We start from the raw sequence: 16,519 nt of genomic DNA, 5'->3' as shown, positions 1-16,519 counted from the left end.
ATGCCCAAATAAATCGACCAACAGGCAGTACAAAAGTAATAAGTTGTTATTCAAGGAAGAACATTTCAGAGAGAGAGAGAGAGAGAGAGAGAGTGAAGAGGTAGATAGAGAGAGAGAAACAAGTTGAGACCACAACGACAACATGAGAACTACTAATGAACTCATGGCAAAGGGTTCCCAAAATGACAACTGAGTACAGCCAACTCAGATGCATACGGATAGAGCGATACTGAGTGCTGTGGTAGGAATTCCACGAACAGCATGCAAGACTCTCAACCGAGCAGCTCACCGGAAATGTAAGGATACGTCGACAGCATTATAAGACTGAAAGCGTGCATACAGCAAGCAATGCAAAACAAAAGAACCACACAGCCATGCATAATATGCGACAGACCACGATGATTGATAAAAGGGCAAACTGTCACGCTGGGTGAAACACTACCCATGTAGGCTTGCAGTATGGACAATGAATAGTTAAGGAATAGGCAGATAGCTAGGTGCAGTTATATAAACATCACATGATCCTTTGAATTTGGTGATCTCCCAATTCTTTCAAAAAAGACAATCTCAATAGACAATATATTCATGGACCAAGTTAAAAGAGATCTACAAATAATATAAAGCTCTTCACCACCATCATTAATTAGAACTCAGCCATTCCACCAGCCAGTTTTTGGGCATTATCTTCAAGTGTAAAAAAGCAGCTAGAGTGTGTTCAAGAGCTTCTTGGCTTCGTTTTTGTATTACATTCACGTCTATGGACTCGGATGGAGAGCCAATGAAATAATTATTATTATTAATAAAATAAGAAAACGATTTCTTAATGCGCGCAAGCTCCGCTGCATGCAGCTGTAATAGGTGTATTTATGCTACGACCTGTACATACTCACTATTCGTATTTCCCGCTCGTTCCCCTTGGCAATGAGAGCCACTCACATGAAGAGCGCATGCTCCAGTGGGTCTCCAGTTCTGTTCTAGTCTAGTCTTGAGTTGTTGTTGTCCTGTTTTCCTTCTTGTCTACACTCTTGTACTTGCATAATTCAATACTATAATATCCTTGTGTTTTGGTGTGAGGGGACTTCATTAGCCGGGAGCAGCTAACACAGCCATTTCATTACATGAAAGACCCTACACACACCACTCTCAATTCAAGTGGTCTCTTCACTGCAAATCAAAATTTCTCAATCCAATTTTCGGCCAGGAGCCATCATCAGGATTGAGGAGAAAACCAGAGAGGTGGACCTATATCATGCAACACAAAGTGGAAGGAAACTACACCATACGTGATAAAAGTACACCATCGTTTGGGCGCAGGAACACACACACACACACACACACACACACACACACACACACACACACACACACACACACGCACACACACACACACATACACATACCCACGCACATGCACATGCCAAACACACAGACGCACACTCATACTCACACTCGCACCAACACCCACACTCTGAACCATATCCACCCCCACCCCCCCCCCCCCCCACACACGCACACACACACACACACAAACCTGAATGTGCCTTAAAAAAGGTGTGAATAGTGGTGGGACTATGACTAAAAGAGGGATGAGATTCTGTCACCAAACTGCACTTACGTTGCAACATTCCGCTGAACTGTATAACCATGGCGTGAACAAGCACACATGACAACAGGACAGGACAGTGGCAACAGCAACAGTGATCCTCATCCACATTTCACATTGTCAATTGTCAAGCAGCACCAAACCACGATCATTGTTCACCTTCGGATGGTGTCTGGATATGTGGAAGCCGCCTGCTTCACACATGCGAATTCGTCACGTAATGCATTATCACTCTTTGTCATCACTAAACTCAATGGATCACTTTGTACACAAGACTGTGCCATTCTCTTTTTTTGTTGGTGTCCATCCAGGGTTTTGAGCACAAATCAACTCAGCTCCTTTCGAGGCGATGAGTTCGATGATTTGAGAAGTCTAACTGCCCTGTAAGGCTGTTTTTTCCTGAGCAGAACTCTAATTTTGGCATTGATACCTAAAAATCGCAATATTTTACCTGGGCTACGACAAGTAGTTGTTATGTTCAAACATATCTGTCTCCTAGGATGATAGAGGAAATTCGCTCACCACGGTTTCATTTACAGTTTATCGCCCTTAATCCGAACTCTCCAGATCCTGGCAAACTCATCTGTCTACTTCGAAGTAGCATATTCCTAACCTCTCTCAAGTCGCAAGAATTGGCTTTCATCGAAAGAATGGCACTAAGAAAACTGCATGAAACATGTTTGCTTGCAGGCAATCAGGATGAATGTTCCGTTGAAGTGTGCAGCCGATGTGTCCCAATGTGCCTGAATAGGGGGAGTTCAATATAATGTAAAATATACCTGGTCAGGCCAGGTGCCCTTGGTTCAGGGGACACTATTATGCAGACAATAGAAGAATTGTAGCTGTCTGCCCACAGATCACTCTAGATGAGTGCATGCAGATTTTAGAGGGACATGCGACATAAATGTGCCCATTTCACATCTTTTCGTGTAGTTTCCAAGTACCCACTACCACCACACCCATAGCCCCAACCTGCAATTCTCCCTGACTGTGATTGCCAAGACTGGCTTCACCTTATGGAAGATTTGTATCGAAGTCCAGATCCGGGTACCAGTTTATTATGGTTTGAGTCAGATTTTGAATGTGCTATTTTCTCTGATTGTGTCCCAAGACCATTTGATTGCACTGAGCTGAAAGACCAGTATCTTATAGTTGTTGCTTTCAAGTTTTTTACTGGATTGGTTTGGATTTAGGATGGCAACCAGAACAGCTAAATGGCCCAATGCCAATGGCACTATTTTAGAGAAGCAAATAAAGAGCAGATGACAAAACAGAAGTACAAGGTCTTGCATCCAAACTCTTCAATCTTGTAAGATCTTGCGGCCGTTAAGCTACACAGTCAATTGGGCATCTTGTTGCCAATCGAAGGTATTGCATATTGAGAGTGAGGAAATCCTAGAAGAAATTCAAAGTGGTACTAATGGCTTCCTTTGTATGATGTACATGTGCTGGTTGTCACTCTTGTTTCTGCAATAGATTCCTTGAGCATAACTCAATTTCCAGCCTACCCGTAGGCATCTTCAAAGACCTAGTGAATCTTAAAGTTCTGTAAGTATTCTCACTTAAAAGGGCCTCTCCCCCACCCGCTCCCACCCAACTCTCCAGCAAAACCCTTCTACAGCCCCGGCATTCTTTCATTTGTAATCTCCATAGACAGTATGGTACTGTTGAGCAGCGCTTGACACACTACTTTTGCTGAATCCAAGTTACCATGACATTATTAGAGAGAAGAAATGAGTGGTCTTTAGTTGGTTATGATTATAAAGCAACCAATAGCTGCCGCTACAGCCAACAACCAATACTGTCCTACTAAAAGGCCATGTCAGCATTGCAAGAAAAAAAGCGTATTCAAATCAAACATAGCACGCGGCGTCACTTTGAATCCTGTAAGGCTTACCGAAGTAAGGAAATTGACATCCCTCCCACTCTTAGCAATAGGAGTTGTAACTAGAGATGTGCGGATAATGCTCGAAAACGTGGCAGATTCTGCTCGAAAAGCAGTGAAATTGGCAGAACCATACAAACCTTATGGCGGGCAATTCCTCGAATTCTGCTCCATTTCTTTATCCACATACCAAACATGCTTGAAACTTACCAGAAAAAGAACCGAATTCTGCCAAATTGTCTGCCGGTATTATCCGCATATGCCTGGTGGTTACAGGGATGTTGCCAACCCAGCCAGCCCGCTTTCTGAGCACAGTGCTGGCAGAAACATTTTCATAGCCGACAAAATGGAGCATTGCTCCCAGACGTTTTACTTGCAAGTGTATATAAATAGAAAATGTGAAAGAAAATTGTAATCCCCTAGACCAAACCCATTGGGGAAGCCTATGTTCCCTTTTGGGAGCATTGACAAAACTAAGAAGTCAATTTTAAAAAGAGTTTGTCTGGGAAAACCAGACAATTTGTGACATTTGATGTCTCCGACTTCGCTTAACGTTTGCAGATAAGTTCTATTTTGAATGTAGATCGGGTGCAGCCCGCAGAAAAGTTTCTGAAGGGATCCTTGAAATAGAGCTTGAAAGTGATGACGTCAAAAACGGCCAGGGAGTAGTAAGTTGACATCAGATTTCTATTTTGGATCCACTAAGGTGTGACTTTGCTATTGCCTCAGTATGTGGGTGCATAGCAACCCACTCATGTCGCATACAGGTATGACTTTTACTTCGCTACCAGTTGTCACCCCGCCCCCAGTAGCCAAATCAGTCAGTTTCCTTGGCTACATCACCTTGCTGTCAGTAAGACCGCTTGAAATGTGCTTGGATCCATACAAAACTGGATCCAAGTGGATCCAGTTTTTGAATTTTTGAAATTGTTGCTATTCTGTGACGTTGCACTTTCAAGCCCTATTGACATACCCGTCAGAAATGGTTGAAAATCACACGATTCATGAGACTACAAATGAGCCACACCACAACGTACAACTACAAGAACAAGCTACGAACAAAACTAGATACAGCAAACGTTGCCCGATCTTCGAAGAGTTCTTGGGGCTGCACCGCTTAGCCACGCTAGCATGCCAGAAAACGAGGGTCATCATCCCTTCACCCCACACATGGTCGTCTTGAAAATAGCCAGGTTACAAGCGATTATATAACAGCGAGCTTCGTCCTCAATTAGCAAACACTATACACTGGCAGATAGCAGAACACCTCTTCTAGCACCTAGGACATGTCCCCCATCATCCTTTTTGTGTTTTCTTGAAATAAACAATTTCGAATTGTTCCACTCTACAATGCTGAAATACGTCCAAACTCATACCTGAGCAGGAAAACCCGCCCCTCCGAGACATCTAGTCAGCAGTTTCTACTCCAACACCACTCCGAACACTGCAGAACAAAGTATAGTGTTGACTCTGACAAGGAAAATCAGCAGTGATAATTTGTCACTCCAAACGGCAAGCTTCTCCTTGCGCCACCAATATTTTTTGGTGCAACAGTTGATGCAAACGTTATGCTGGCGTGGCTAAGCGGTGCTGACCCAGGAACTCTTCCAGGTGAGGCAATGTTGGCTTGATGGAGTTTTGTTCGTACATTGGTCTTGTACTGCGGCTGTGGTGTGGCTAGTTTGTAGTCCCATGAATTATGTTATTTTTCGACCATATTCTAAAGCAAAAGAGAAAGACCAAGGAACTAAAAGTTACGCTATACTGTCCACTAACACCACCAGTTACTAAGCAATCAGCTCATGCGATAACATTGCACGACACGGACCGACGGTACTGACGTTCAACAACTATCTTTTGAGCCACACAAGTTGTGTGGAATGTTGCTTTGCGTTCTGTAATCGTGGTTTGACCGTATTGTCCAATGGTCTTGCCAGTATCGTCATCGACATGCATGAACATCCGCCAACGTCCTTCCCAGCCGAGACTTTCAGCTCGTGCTTATCTTGGTTGCGCTCACCTTCCTCTCCTTATGCTATTTCTATAACTTAGAACCTTCCAAGTTGGAAGGCTGTTTGAGTGCGCATCCAAGATGTGCTAGAGCTGTTAGCCAGTTTGTTGTAGAACGTCAGCACCGTCGGTCAGTATCGTGCAATGTTATCGCATGAGCTGATTGTTTGGTAACTGGTGGTGTTAGTGGACACTCACAATATAGCGTAACTTGTAGTTCCTTGGTCTTTCTCTTTTGTATAAATTAAGCAGTGGCTCTTCATCTGAGTCCATTTTTAAAGCGTACAAGATTGAGTTGAGAACAGACCTCCATCACGCCAACATTACCTCACCTGAGTAGTCTTCACATCACCACCGCATAAAGCCATGGCTACATCCAGGAAAGCAATTGCCATCATCTCCAAACTTCACTACATTGCATTGCTAAAATAGCCAAATTTCAATGGCCATAGCGGGAGCCATTTGCGGCGTCTATTTTTTTCTGAACCATGCACTGCAGGACAGTGGACTATCTCCACTACCACCCAGGAAATGTCTCGTAAAAAAGTGTTCCAGGTTTTCTGATTTGCCTTCGCTGTCCAGATTTTGATTCTGATCTTGATTGTCGATCAACTCGATCAAATCCGTGGATCAGATAATGTCACGCGGCGATCGGCGCACGGCCAGTTTCAAGACGCAAACATATCGTGCCTCGATCACAAAAATAGAGATTTGTTCCATATTGTTTGCACTTCTGCAGAGCTTTGCTGCTAGTAAAATTCTAGCCGTGCAGGGGTGTCCGCCGTTGCCCATTCGGGCGGAGCTGAAACTTACCCGTCCTGCCGAGGATCAATCCAACTTTTCCCACTTTTGTCCACTCACGGCGAAATGGGCTGTCTTGGGTGGTATTCTTCCAAACTTGCCAATAATCCCGACAAATTTGAGAGCTGTCATCAAATGCAGTTCGGTCAAAGCATTAGTCTATGGGAGGGTGAGGCTGCAACCACACTAGGTACAAAATCACGTACAAACGGCATTACAGTAAAAACTCGTCATGCCGACACGTGCGAAATGCTAAATGCGCTTTGTAGGTTTTCAGCAACTGGCGCACCCATGTAGAAAGCCTCGTTTGTCGTTTTCGTCGTTTTCGCGCTCCATCTCCTGTGTACAACTTTGTTTTGTACCTGGTCGTCGTACATAGCATCAGCATCAGCATTGTTTTTGAATTTCCCGGTCTTTTCCAGCGCATGGCACGCGCTTTGGTACAACGTCATGTGCTGGTCGCGTGAAATGTCATCTATGCAGACCGAAAAGTGTAGTGTGGTTGCGTACCGACTAGTACTGAGATATGCATGAAAATTTGTACTGTGATTTTTACGTAGTGTGGTTGCGGCCTAACACAGCAAATAAGATTACATAAAATGTAGGGTTTGCAAGAATACCGCCCAAAACGTTCCTGGGGTCCAAAAGGACCCCAATATACTGGGAACGTAGGAAAAAAGTCAACAACCGACAGTTCACAGAAATCCAATTCACAGAACTACAATTCACCCAACGACAGTTCACTGAATGACATTTCACATACAGCCCATTTCACAGGATACCCAATTCACCGAAAGACAGTTCACAGAGCACTGTTTTCATCGACAGCCCATTTCACCGAATTTGATCAGGCATTCACTCAAAAATGCATTGTTTCGAAAGAAAGCCAAATATGAAGAATATGAGAGTATGCACGTGTGACATGGTCATTTACAATACACAACATTGAACGCCAAATGATGCGCTACTCCACGGAGGAACTCTCTTGGTGGTAGCTGCTCAATGCACTGTAGCAGAGCCCTCAGCCGTTCCGCCTATTCGACAACATTGAACACCAGATTATGTGCTACTCCAAGGAGGAACTCTCTTGGTGGTCGCTGCTCAACGGACTGTAGCAGAGCCCTCGGCCGTTCATCACATTGCCGATATCTCTTCTTCCGCTTAGGACCAGAATTTCCTGCCACAAGCCACTCAAGCTCTCGTTCCGTGGTGGCCTGCTCCATTTTCAAGCACTCAATAACCTTCCAAATAGTCGGATGGTGGCAGGTGACTATCGATGCAAACCAACGATGCCATCTTTCTTGGGCATTGTTTGTGCGGTCCTCTCCCATCAGAGTGCGGTCGTGTACATTCAACAGCGCAATCAGGAACAGTGGTGTTCACCATTGCCCATTTTGGCGGAGCGTTCCAATGTACGAATGCTCGAAGTAGGTAAGGATCGCCTCGGCGTCGTCGGGGAAATTATCCTCCACCGCTTCGAAGTAAGTGGCCACGTCCCCAGTTGGTACGAAAGCCAACGCTGGCAGCTTTCGCAGGGCCACTGCAATTCTGAATCCTGTGCGTAGCGCTCTTGGAGTTTGTTTGACTGGACATGACGATAAATGTTCTGGGTGAGATGAAAGAAGCAGCCTGTGCACTTAATTCCAGGGAATTTCAGAATAAATGCGTTGATGGCACCTAGCTCAAAATCTGTAACTAGAGTGGACTCCTGCAAAGTGTCCGTTCTGTCAATGGGAACTTGGAGTAGTTGCTCGTACATTGCCTCAGTCTTGTTCGGTAGAAATCAAGGGCTTATGTATGACATGGCGCGTGTGCGTTGTCACCTCTGGCGTGGATATTATTGTTGGTCACGCTGAAACTTACATGTCCTGCCGAGGATCGAGCCGCATTTTCCCATTTTTGTCCACTCTCGGCAAAATGGGCTGTCTGTGAATAAGTCAGTCTGTGAACTGGGTTTCGTTGAATTGGGTGTCGGTGAATAGTGCATTCTGTGAGACTGGCACTCTGTGAAGTGTCATTCTGTGAGTTGTGAATCTGTGAAACGTCACACGGTGAAATTAGATTCTGTGAACTGTTGCACAACCACATGGAATGCGGTTCAATGTCGATTCAGCTTGTCTTATTGATTAGTATTTATGGTTATCAAATGAGGTTGGCTTGTTGGCTTAGCGGTCGGTTTGGGATTCTGGAGCTCTGGAGAAGTGACTTGGTGGCTTGCTTTGCTTGGACACGGGAGAAGAAGCCTTTGATGCGGACGCTGCTTTTCTGTCACGTGACTGAAGTGCCTACTACTACTGCTATCGCTGGATGTTGGATGTTGGCTTAGAGGTCGGTTTGGGATTTTGGAGCTTTGGAGAAGTGACTTGGTGGCTTGCTTTGCTTGGACACGGGAGAAGAAGCCTTGGATGCGACCACTGCTTTGCTGCTGTTTTCCAGTGTTGTGCTGGGTTTTGTTTCTTTTTTTCCTTGTGTCTGGCGTGTATTTTGAGTTAGCAGAGTTTCACCATCTTGTGGCGTCTTCATCATCCCTGGACTCGCACTCCTCGCGTTGGGATGCCGTGCGGCTGGAGGTGGTATTGCTAGCTTCTCCCTTACAGGTCGGCGGAGCGCGGTGTTCATTACCGATAATGCCTTGTTGTCAGTGTACGGTAATTGGAAAGTGTGCCAGGTGCTCGTGCAAGACCTCTCACACCGTCTGTATAGATTGCTACCCCAGTCGCAATACCCCATCGACGTGCAGGAATCGCGGCACAGCATCGACCGCTGATGACAGTTCCCGACCCGCTGGCGATAATAGTAGTCAAGGTGCAGGTCATCCTACCAGTGTCGTTTCGCAACCCTCTGGATGTGCTCTGCACGTCCCAGTGGTCGCTGCATCAAGTGTACCGAGTGCCAATTGCGGCGTTGACCCCACAGCTAATTGGCACAGTCAGCCTCCCGCTTGGACCAGACGGACATATCCCTGCACACATCCCCGCAGTGATGACGACCACTCAGCGCCTGACCCGGGACCTCCTGCGAGATTATCGTCCTCGACTCGTGCTGTGCCTGTGTTAGCTGAGGCATCGTCAGTGAGCCTGATTGATATGGAGACGGTGAGTGGCGACGGACCAACATCATCAAGCCAAGACATTCCACCATTGTTGGCCACGGCACCTCCCATCGCGTTGCTGGGGGTTGAGGGCTCGGGCGCTTCTCAACGGGACGTGTCTCTTGGTGGGGGACGCCCAGTGTCTTCGGCACAGGCACCTGGCATCCCAACAGCCGGCCTGATGGAACCCAGTACTCCGCTGGCCCAGGAGATATACGACGAGGTGGTTCACTGGAGGAAGTCATTCTTCAAGATACCATGTGGTTCTGTTGGGAAGGAGCTTGTTAATGAGCTCTCTTCCTACATCAACAAGTATGTTCAGTCTGGCGGAGACGACACCGATGCGCTATTCTATTTTTCCATCCTGCCGGTTCTCACGCTGCAGCGGACGGGAGCTAAATGTACAGACAAGGAAAACAGCGGTCATCTACAGAGGCGGATGCGGCTTTGGAAAAGTAACGACATTCAGTCTTTACTGGAGGAAGGTCGCTCTCTTCAGCGCAGCACAGGGGGTCGGGCCTCGGGCGACAGGAAGCGCGGACAGGACGAGGCGGCGGTTTGACGTTTCGCCGACTGTATGACTGCAAGTCTGCAGCCCGAATCCACAGCCGGCACATTGAAGCTTGAGGACGTGGTGACGTCTTCTGATGGCTCTCAGGCAACCGTGCGCCAGCTATTGCAAGAGAAGCACCCTGCAGCGCAGGCTGCCTCCCCGGAGGTACTCTTGCAGGGTGCCCGGGAGAACGTCCACCCAATCCGATTCGACTCGCTCACGTCCTCACTATTGCGAGACACGGCGCTGCATTGCGAGGGCTCGGCTGGACCGTCTGGTCTTGATTCGGCTTGTTGGCGAAGGATGTGCTCTTCATTTAAAGGCGCATCGACAAATATGTGCAATGCATTGTCTGGACTTGCGCACCTCCTTGCGAGTTCCAACGTTGCACCCTCTGGTCTGGTACCCTTTCTCGCGTGCCGACTTGTGGCTCTGGACAAGAAGCCTGGTGTGCGCCCAATCGGTGTTGTGGAAGTCCTGCGCCGCATCATTACCAGAGCGATATTGAAAGTTGTCAACCAAGATGTTCAAGAAACGTGCGGTTTCATACAGAAATGCTCGGGTCTTCCTGCGGGCATCGAAGCTGCTGTTCATGCCATGCAACGCCTTTATGATGATGAGTCTTGCGAGGCTGTTCTTTTGGTAGACGCACGTAATGCCTTCAACTGCTTGAACAGACAAGCAGCTTTGCACAATGTACAATACCTGTGTCCACCTATTGCGACAATACTGAAAAATTCGTATAACACCCCGGCTCGACTCTTTGTTGCAGGTGGTGGTGAGATTTCGTCCGACGAGGGCACTACGCAAGGTGACCCGTTGTCCATGGTCTTCTACGCTTTAGCGACGCTCCCTCTAGTCCAGGCACTGCAGGTTGTGCATCCTACCGTACGGCAAACGTGGTATGCAGATGATTCTGGTGCGGGTGGGCAGTTGACTCGTCTCCGTGGATGGTGGGACAGCGTTGAGGAACAAGGCAAGCTGTACGGATACAACACCAACCCGGAGAAAACGCTTCTTCTCGTGAAGCCCGAGCAGGAGGAGGAAGCCTACAATATGTTTGCTGGTACTGGCATACGTATCGTGACCGGCGCCACGAAATACCTAGGCTCCTACATTGGCGAGTCTGATGCTGTTGCCGAGCATGTGCGGCGGCGAGTAGGCGAGTGGATTACGGAACTAAAGGCACTATCGGATGTTGCGCGCACAGAACCGCATGCAGCCTATGCTGCCCTGACACATGGTCTTCGCGGCCGGTGGACCTACCTCCTCAGAACAGTACCTTTTCCAGCCGATTGCCTCTCTCAGATGGATGACATGATGCGCACGGTATTGATACCTGCGGTAACTGGCAGGGAGGCATTTTCGGACAACGAATGGGCTGTTCTTCAGCTTCCCACACGCCTGGGTGGCTTTGCCGTGCCATCCCTGTCTCAAATGGCTAATGGGGCTCTGGAGACGTCGAGGAAAATCACATCAGATCAAACGCTGGAGATACTCTACCAGAATGACCGGTCCAGGCCCTCGATATCGATAGAGCATGCAATTCATTCAGCCCAGTGAGCCAAGTCAGCAGCTCTGGCGGAACGGCTAAAACATGACGAACAGCGGTATATGAGCGCCAAGGAAACACTTACTCCGCTTGCCGCCCGCCAGTTGGAACACCTTTCGGCCAAGGGTGTATCGAGCTGGCTCCACACCCTTCCGCTGCGTGAGCACGGCTTCAGTCTGTCCAAGTGCGACTTCCGCGATGCCATTGCGCTGAGGTACGGATGGCCACTGAGGGATGTCCCGGAGAAATGCGTGTGTGGCCAGGATTTTACTGCGGCTCATGCGATGTGCTGCCCAACCGGGGGCTTCCCTACCATTAGACATAATGAGGTACGAGACATGATAGCGGACTTAGTCACGGAGGTGTGCCCTGACGTGTCTGTGGAACCATTGCTCGCGCCGCTGGAGGGCGAAGTCTTCAGAGCTGCCAGCACCAACACGGCACATGATGCCCGATCGGACGTCCGCATACGTGGATTTTGGACAAGGGCACAGAACACTTTCCTTGACATTCGAGTCTTTCATCCTGACGCCGCCTCGTAAGCAAAGAAGCCCATCGCTGACCTCCTTCTCCAGCACGAGAGGCAAAAGAAGCTGCAGTATAGCGAAAGGATTGCCAATGTTGACCGTGGTAATTTTACCCCGCTTGTCTTCACCACGGCTGGCAGTGCATCCCCAGAATGCTTGCGGTTTTTGAAGCGATTATGCGCTATGCTGGCACAGCATGATGGCAAGCCCTACGGCGAGGTTATGGCCTATGTCAGATGCCGTCTGTCGTTTGCACTCCTCCGAGCTGCAGTTATGTGCATCAGAGGGGCTCGCTCTGCATACCATCGACCGGTAAATGCATTGCGCCCACTAGTCATGGCTGAGGGACGGATGTAACAGTGGTGTGTATAACCTCGCTAATGGCATTGTCCTCAATGCTAATGGACGCGTCATGTTTTTGTTTATAATTTAAGGTGCAATTTAGCGCTGATGTGGGTATTTCTTTGCTTTTCTTCATTTGGTCCTTTAAAATGAAGCGGCTTTTTATTTCCTTTTTTCTTCTTTTGCACCGAGATATTATTTCTTGCTGTTTTTTACCGGATGTGTCACGACTTTGAATTGAATTGAATTTTCCTGAATTGATTTGATTTTTAGCGTTATGAGCGGCTTTATTGACATTGTTCTTCAGATTGGATTTTTTATTTTTTATTGGCCCGTAAAAGAGGTTACTACAAGTTATCAAATTATAGTCTCCTTGCCGTTTGTTTAATTAGAGGAACTTCAAGTTACGTATAACGTCCACTAACGATACCAGTTACTAAACAATCAGCTCCTACGATAGCATTGCACGACACTGACCGATGGTTGCGACGTTCTACAACTAACTGGCTAAAAGCTCTAGCACTGCTTGGTGGCGCACACCAACATCCTTCCAACTTGCATGGTTCTAAGTGATATGATTTGACACTGAGGAAACCGTACTAGTAAGTCCAAGACGTACTAATGGTTTCCTTTGAAAAATGTTCTGCTTGTCACTGTTGTTACTGCAACAGAGGCCTTCATCATGACTCACTTTCGAGCCTGCCTGCAGGCATCTTCAAAGACAAAGTAAATCTTCAATCTCTGTAAGTATTTTCACTTAACCCTTTGAGTACAAAGAACGAATATATCCGTTTTTTAATGTATAGCTGCCCGTTCATCCCCCCCCCCCAACTGTCTGAAGAAAAAAACAACTTCTACAGCCCCTTTTCTTCATTTTTAATCTCCATATACAATATGGTACTATTGAGTAGCATTGGACAGTTGACACACTACTGGTGCTCAATCCACGTTGCCGTGATATTACTAGAGAGAAGAAACGAGTTGTCCTTGGTTTATTTTAATTATAAAGCAACCAATGGCTACCACTACAGCCAACAAACAATGAAGTGCGAAAGACTCTCCTAGTAAAAAGCCATGTCCGCATTGCAAGAAAAAGGAAATTCAAATCTAACATGGCATGCTACCAGGGTTCATCAAAGTAAGGAAGTTGACATCCCGCTCACCCTTAGCAATAGGAGTGGTAACACGAATGGTGCCAACACAGTCAGCCCGCCACCTGAGCACACCGCTGGCGGCAACATTGTCACAGCCGAGAAGATGGAGCACTGCTCCCAAGATGTTTTACATGCAAGATGCATGTTCAAACCGTTGTTGACATTCACGGAACCAACAGGCAAAAGTCTCCATGGCAACCAGTAAACGAACCCGCCAAAAATCATAATAATGTGAATAAGAAATAGAAGAAAACAAAGGTAGTGCGACAACCAAGGCTTCCTTTCCGGCTAAAGTTGTTGTTGTTGTTGTTGTTGTTGTTGTCGTTGTCGTTGTCGCTGTCGCTGTCGCTGTCGCTGTCGCTGTCGCTGTCGCTGTCGCTGTCGCTGTCGCTGTCGCTGTCGCTGTCGCTGTCGCTGTCGCTGTCGCTGTCGCTGTCGGTGTCGGTGTCGGTGTCGGTGTCGGTGTCGGTGTCGGTGTCGGTGTCGGTGTCGGTGTCGGTGTCGGTGTCGTTGTCGTTGTCGTTGTTGTTGTGGTTCTTGTGTTTATTTTAATTCGCGATTCAAAAGGGCAAGTACGTCCAATAACAGGAATGCGAATACCAGAGAGAGAGATAAGGAAGAATTGAAAAAGAGCAATAGCGCTAGACCGTACAGAGCACAGGTTTCGAGGAAAATCAAATGAATACCAGTGGTCAAGAGTATGGGGTTTGGCTGCCAGTTTAAACTGCGTTAGGAATTGGGTACCACGAACAGCTGCAGGCAGCGAGTTGAGGCAGCGAAACCAAACCGGTTTGTGCCAGACCGGATCCTACAATGTAGTTTGTGGCAGATGAAGGCCATCTTCAGTCCGGAGGGCGAGTTCTGCTTCCAGTTGGGCGGGAGACTAGTGCACATAGTGGTGGACCTGCATTTTCATGAATACACCTCCATAGAAACGTAAGAGCTTCCTGGCGGACTATCTTACTACTCCGGAACAGGCCCAGTTAGCACTAGGAGCACGTGAGCGGAAGTACCTGGTGGTTTTCCAAACACTGCCCAGCCATGCCCGGTTCTGGAGTTTCTGCAGCCGATCCACCTGTTGGGCTGTAAGGCAGGAGGAGTAGTAGCAGTCTTAGCCTTATAGCAGGCCGGGCATCACCATGGCTTTCATGAAGGCGATGCATGCTGCGAGGGCCAGTCATCGCCTATCCCGCCACAAAGCACTAACCTTCTGCGATACTTTGCTGACAATTGTCGCAACATGCTCAACGAAGCATAGCCGGTCGTCAATGGTGCCACTGAGGTACTAGGCGCTTCAGCCGGATGGGAGGGTGGCTGCTTGGTGGCATTTCATGGTGGCTGGAGTGCCATTACTCCGCCTGGTGCTGACTGTGATGACTTGACTTTTCATCTCATGGAGAATTAGGCCACTGTCTTTCAGCCAGTCTGCTAGTGCTGTTGCAGCCATCGATAGGGCAACAGATACTGCTGTCATTGTGGACTTGCTACAGTAGAGTGCGATATCATCGGCGAACTGAACTGTTGGTACGGGTTTTGCCAAGGAAGCGATATCTCGGGTGTAAATACCAAACAGTATCGGACCCAGGACAGAGCCCTGTAGAACACTGCTACTGCAGGGCACAGGAGCACTCTGCTTTCTGCCCAGGGTTCCAATTATTTGCGTTCTCCTGCTCAAGTACAGCACTTGGCAGGGGCTAAATGCTTCTGGTGGCACCTTGGAGTCCCAGGAGTGAGCTAGTAAGCCAGCTTCTTCAGGTAGCTAGTGTATGGCCTGAGTCAGGAGCAAACAGGGTTGTGACCAAGCAGGTGACCACACCAGCGGAACACATCGTGCTTCGTTGGGCTTCGTCGCCATTGCAGAACGTCGTTTGAGCTTTAAATCAGAAGACCAAAGACGCGCGCAGATCGCAAATATTCAGCAGGTTTGGTGGGCAGGCCATATTTCACCATCTCGTCCTGCACCGTGGCGAGGAGTTCAACAGACACAAAGAAGTTGTCAACGTAGTTGTCCACATTAGGGTAGGTACCAGTACTGTATGATCAGGCTCATCAGCTTTGGCGCAATCCCAAGGCTGAAGGCTATGCACATCATGAAAATAATTTGGCCTGCGCTTGTAGTCGTAGATGATGGTCTGAAATCTCGCCAGCGACGGATCAAGATGGACCTGCAGGTACGCCTTCCGTATGCCCAGGATGTGGAAACTACCCCAAGCCTGTCGCGAGCTGTGCAGCTTCTCCTCACACACAGGGTGTTGAAGCCGGGGTGGCGCTGTGGCTGAGCTGGTTCGGACCATGATAGTCCAGTACTGGGCGAACTGGTGTCGGCGCCTTTGCGTTCTTGGCACTTGGCAATCAGGGGGAGGATGGCGCCCGTTGGTCCATGGCCAGCTGCGTCATGCGTTTTCAGCCAGCTTTGCTGGATCCAGGCGTCTAATTTAGCATTGAAGTGCTGCTCATGGCCAGGGGTAAGCTTTGCACGGGGATATTCGCCTATCCGCGACCCAATCGGTACAGCAGGTGGCTAGTCGGCCTTCCAGGGCCACTCCATAGACCAGTAGCCATCAGCTCCACTTCAGTGCAGTCCAGGTTTCGGGCATTCTCTTCTAGTGTAAAAAAGCAGGTAGAGTGTGTTGAATAGCTTTAATTGCATCTTGTATCCGGTTGTTTTATTACATTCACGTCTATGGACTCGGATGGGGATCCAGGGGAAATTTATAGAAAAGAAAAAAGACCAAGAAACATGAAAACGTGGTGAGGGATTTTCCTCTATCATCCAGGAGACAGATTTTGGAACAAAACTACTACTACTTGTCGCAGCCTACGGTCCTTTTCTTTTCTACTTGTTGGCATTGATACCTCAAAACTGCAATATTATACGTGGGCTACGACAAGTAGTAGGTTTGTTCGAAAATCTGTCTCCTACAGTAAGATCGGGCGCCGAAGAACGCAGGGGCTCGAGCGCAGCCTAGACTGTTCTTAAATTTTGCCGGTTTTCCAGGCT

General features: G+C 47.9%; 1 protein-coding gene across 1 annotated transcript in view; it reads left to right on the top strand.

The window, feature by feature from the left end:
* Nucleotides 1-16,519, top strand: part of LOC135829721 (uncharacterized) — a 193,439-nt gene that overhangs the window by 23,614 nt on the left and 153,306 nt on the right. The window contains exons 6-8 of the mRNA XM_065342114.1: nt 1,915-1,986; nt 3,080-3,151; nt 13,036-13,107. Of these exons, the coding sequence (XP_065198186.1) occupies nt 1,915-1,986; nt 3,080-3,151; nt 13,036-13,107 (216 nt within the window). The remainder of the gene's footprint in view (nt 1-1,914; nt 1,987-3,079; nt 3,152-13,035; nt 13,108-16,519) is intronic.

This window comes from Sycon ciliatum, chromosome 13 (genome assembly GCF_964019385.1).
Source record: "Sycon ciliatum chromosome 13, ocSycCili1.1, whole genome shotgun sequence".
NCBI lineage: Eukaryota > Metazoa > Porifera > Calcarea > Leucosolenida > Sycettidae > Sycon > Sycon ciliatum.
This window is presented reverse-complemented; position numbering and strand designations above follow the sequence as displayed.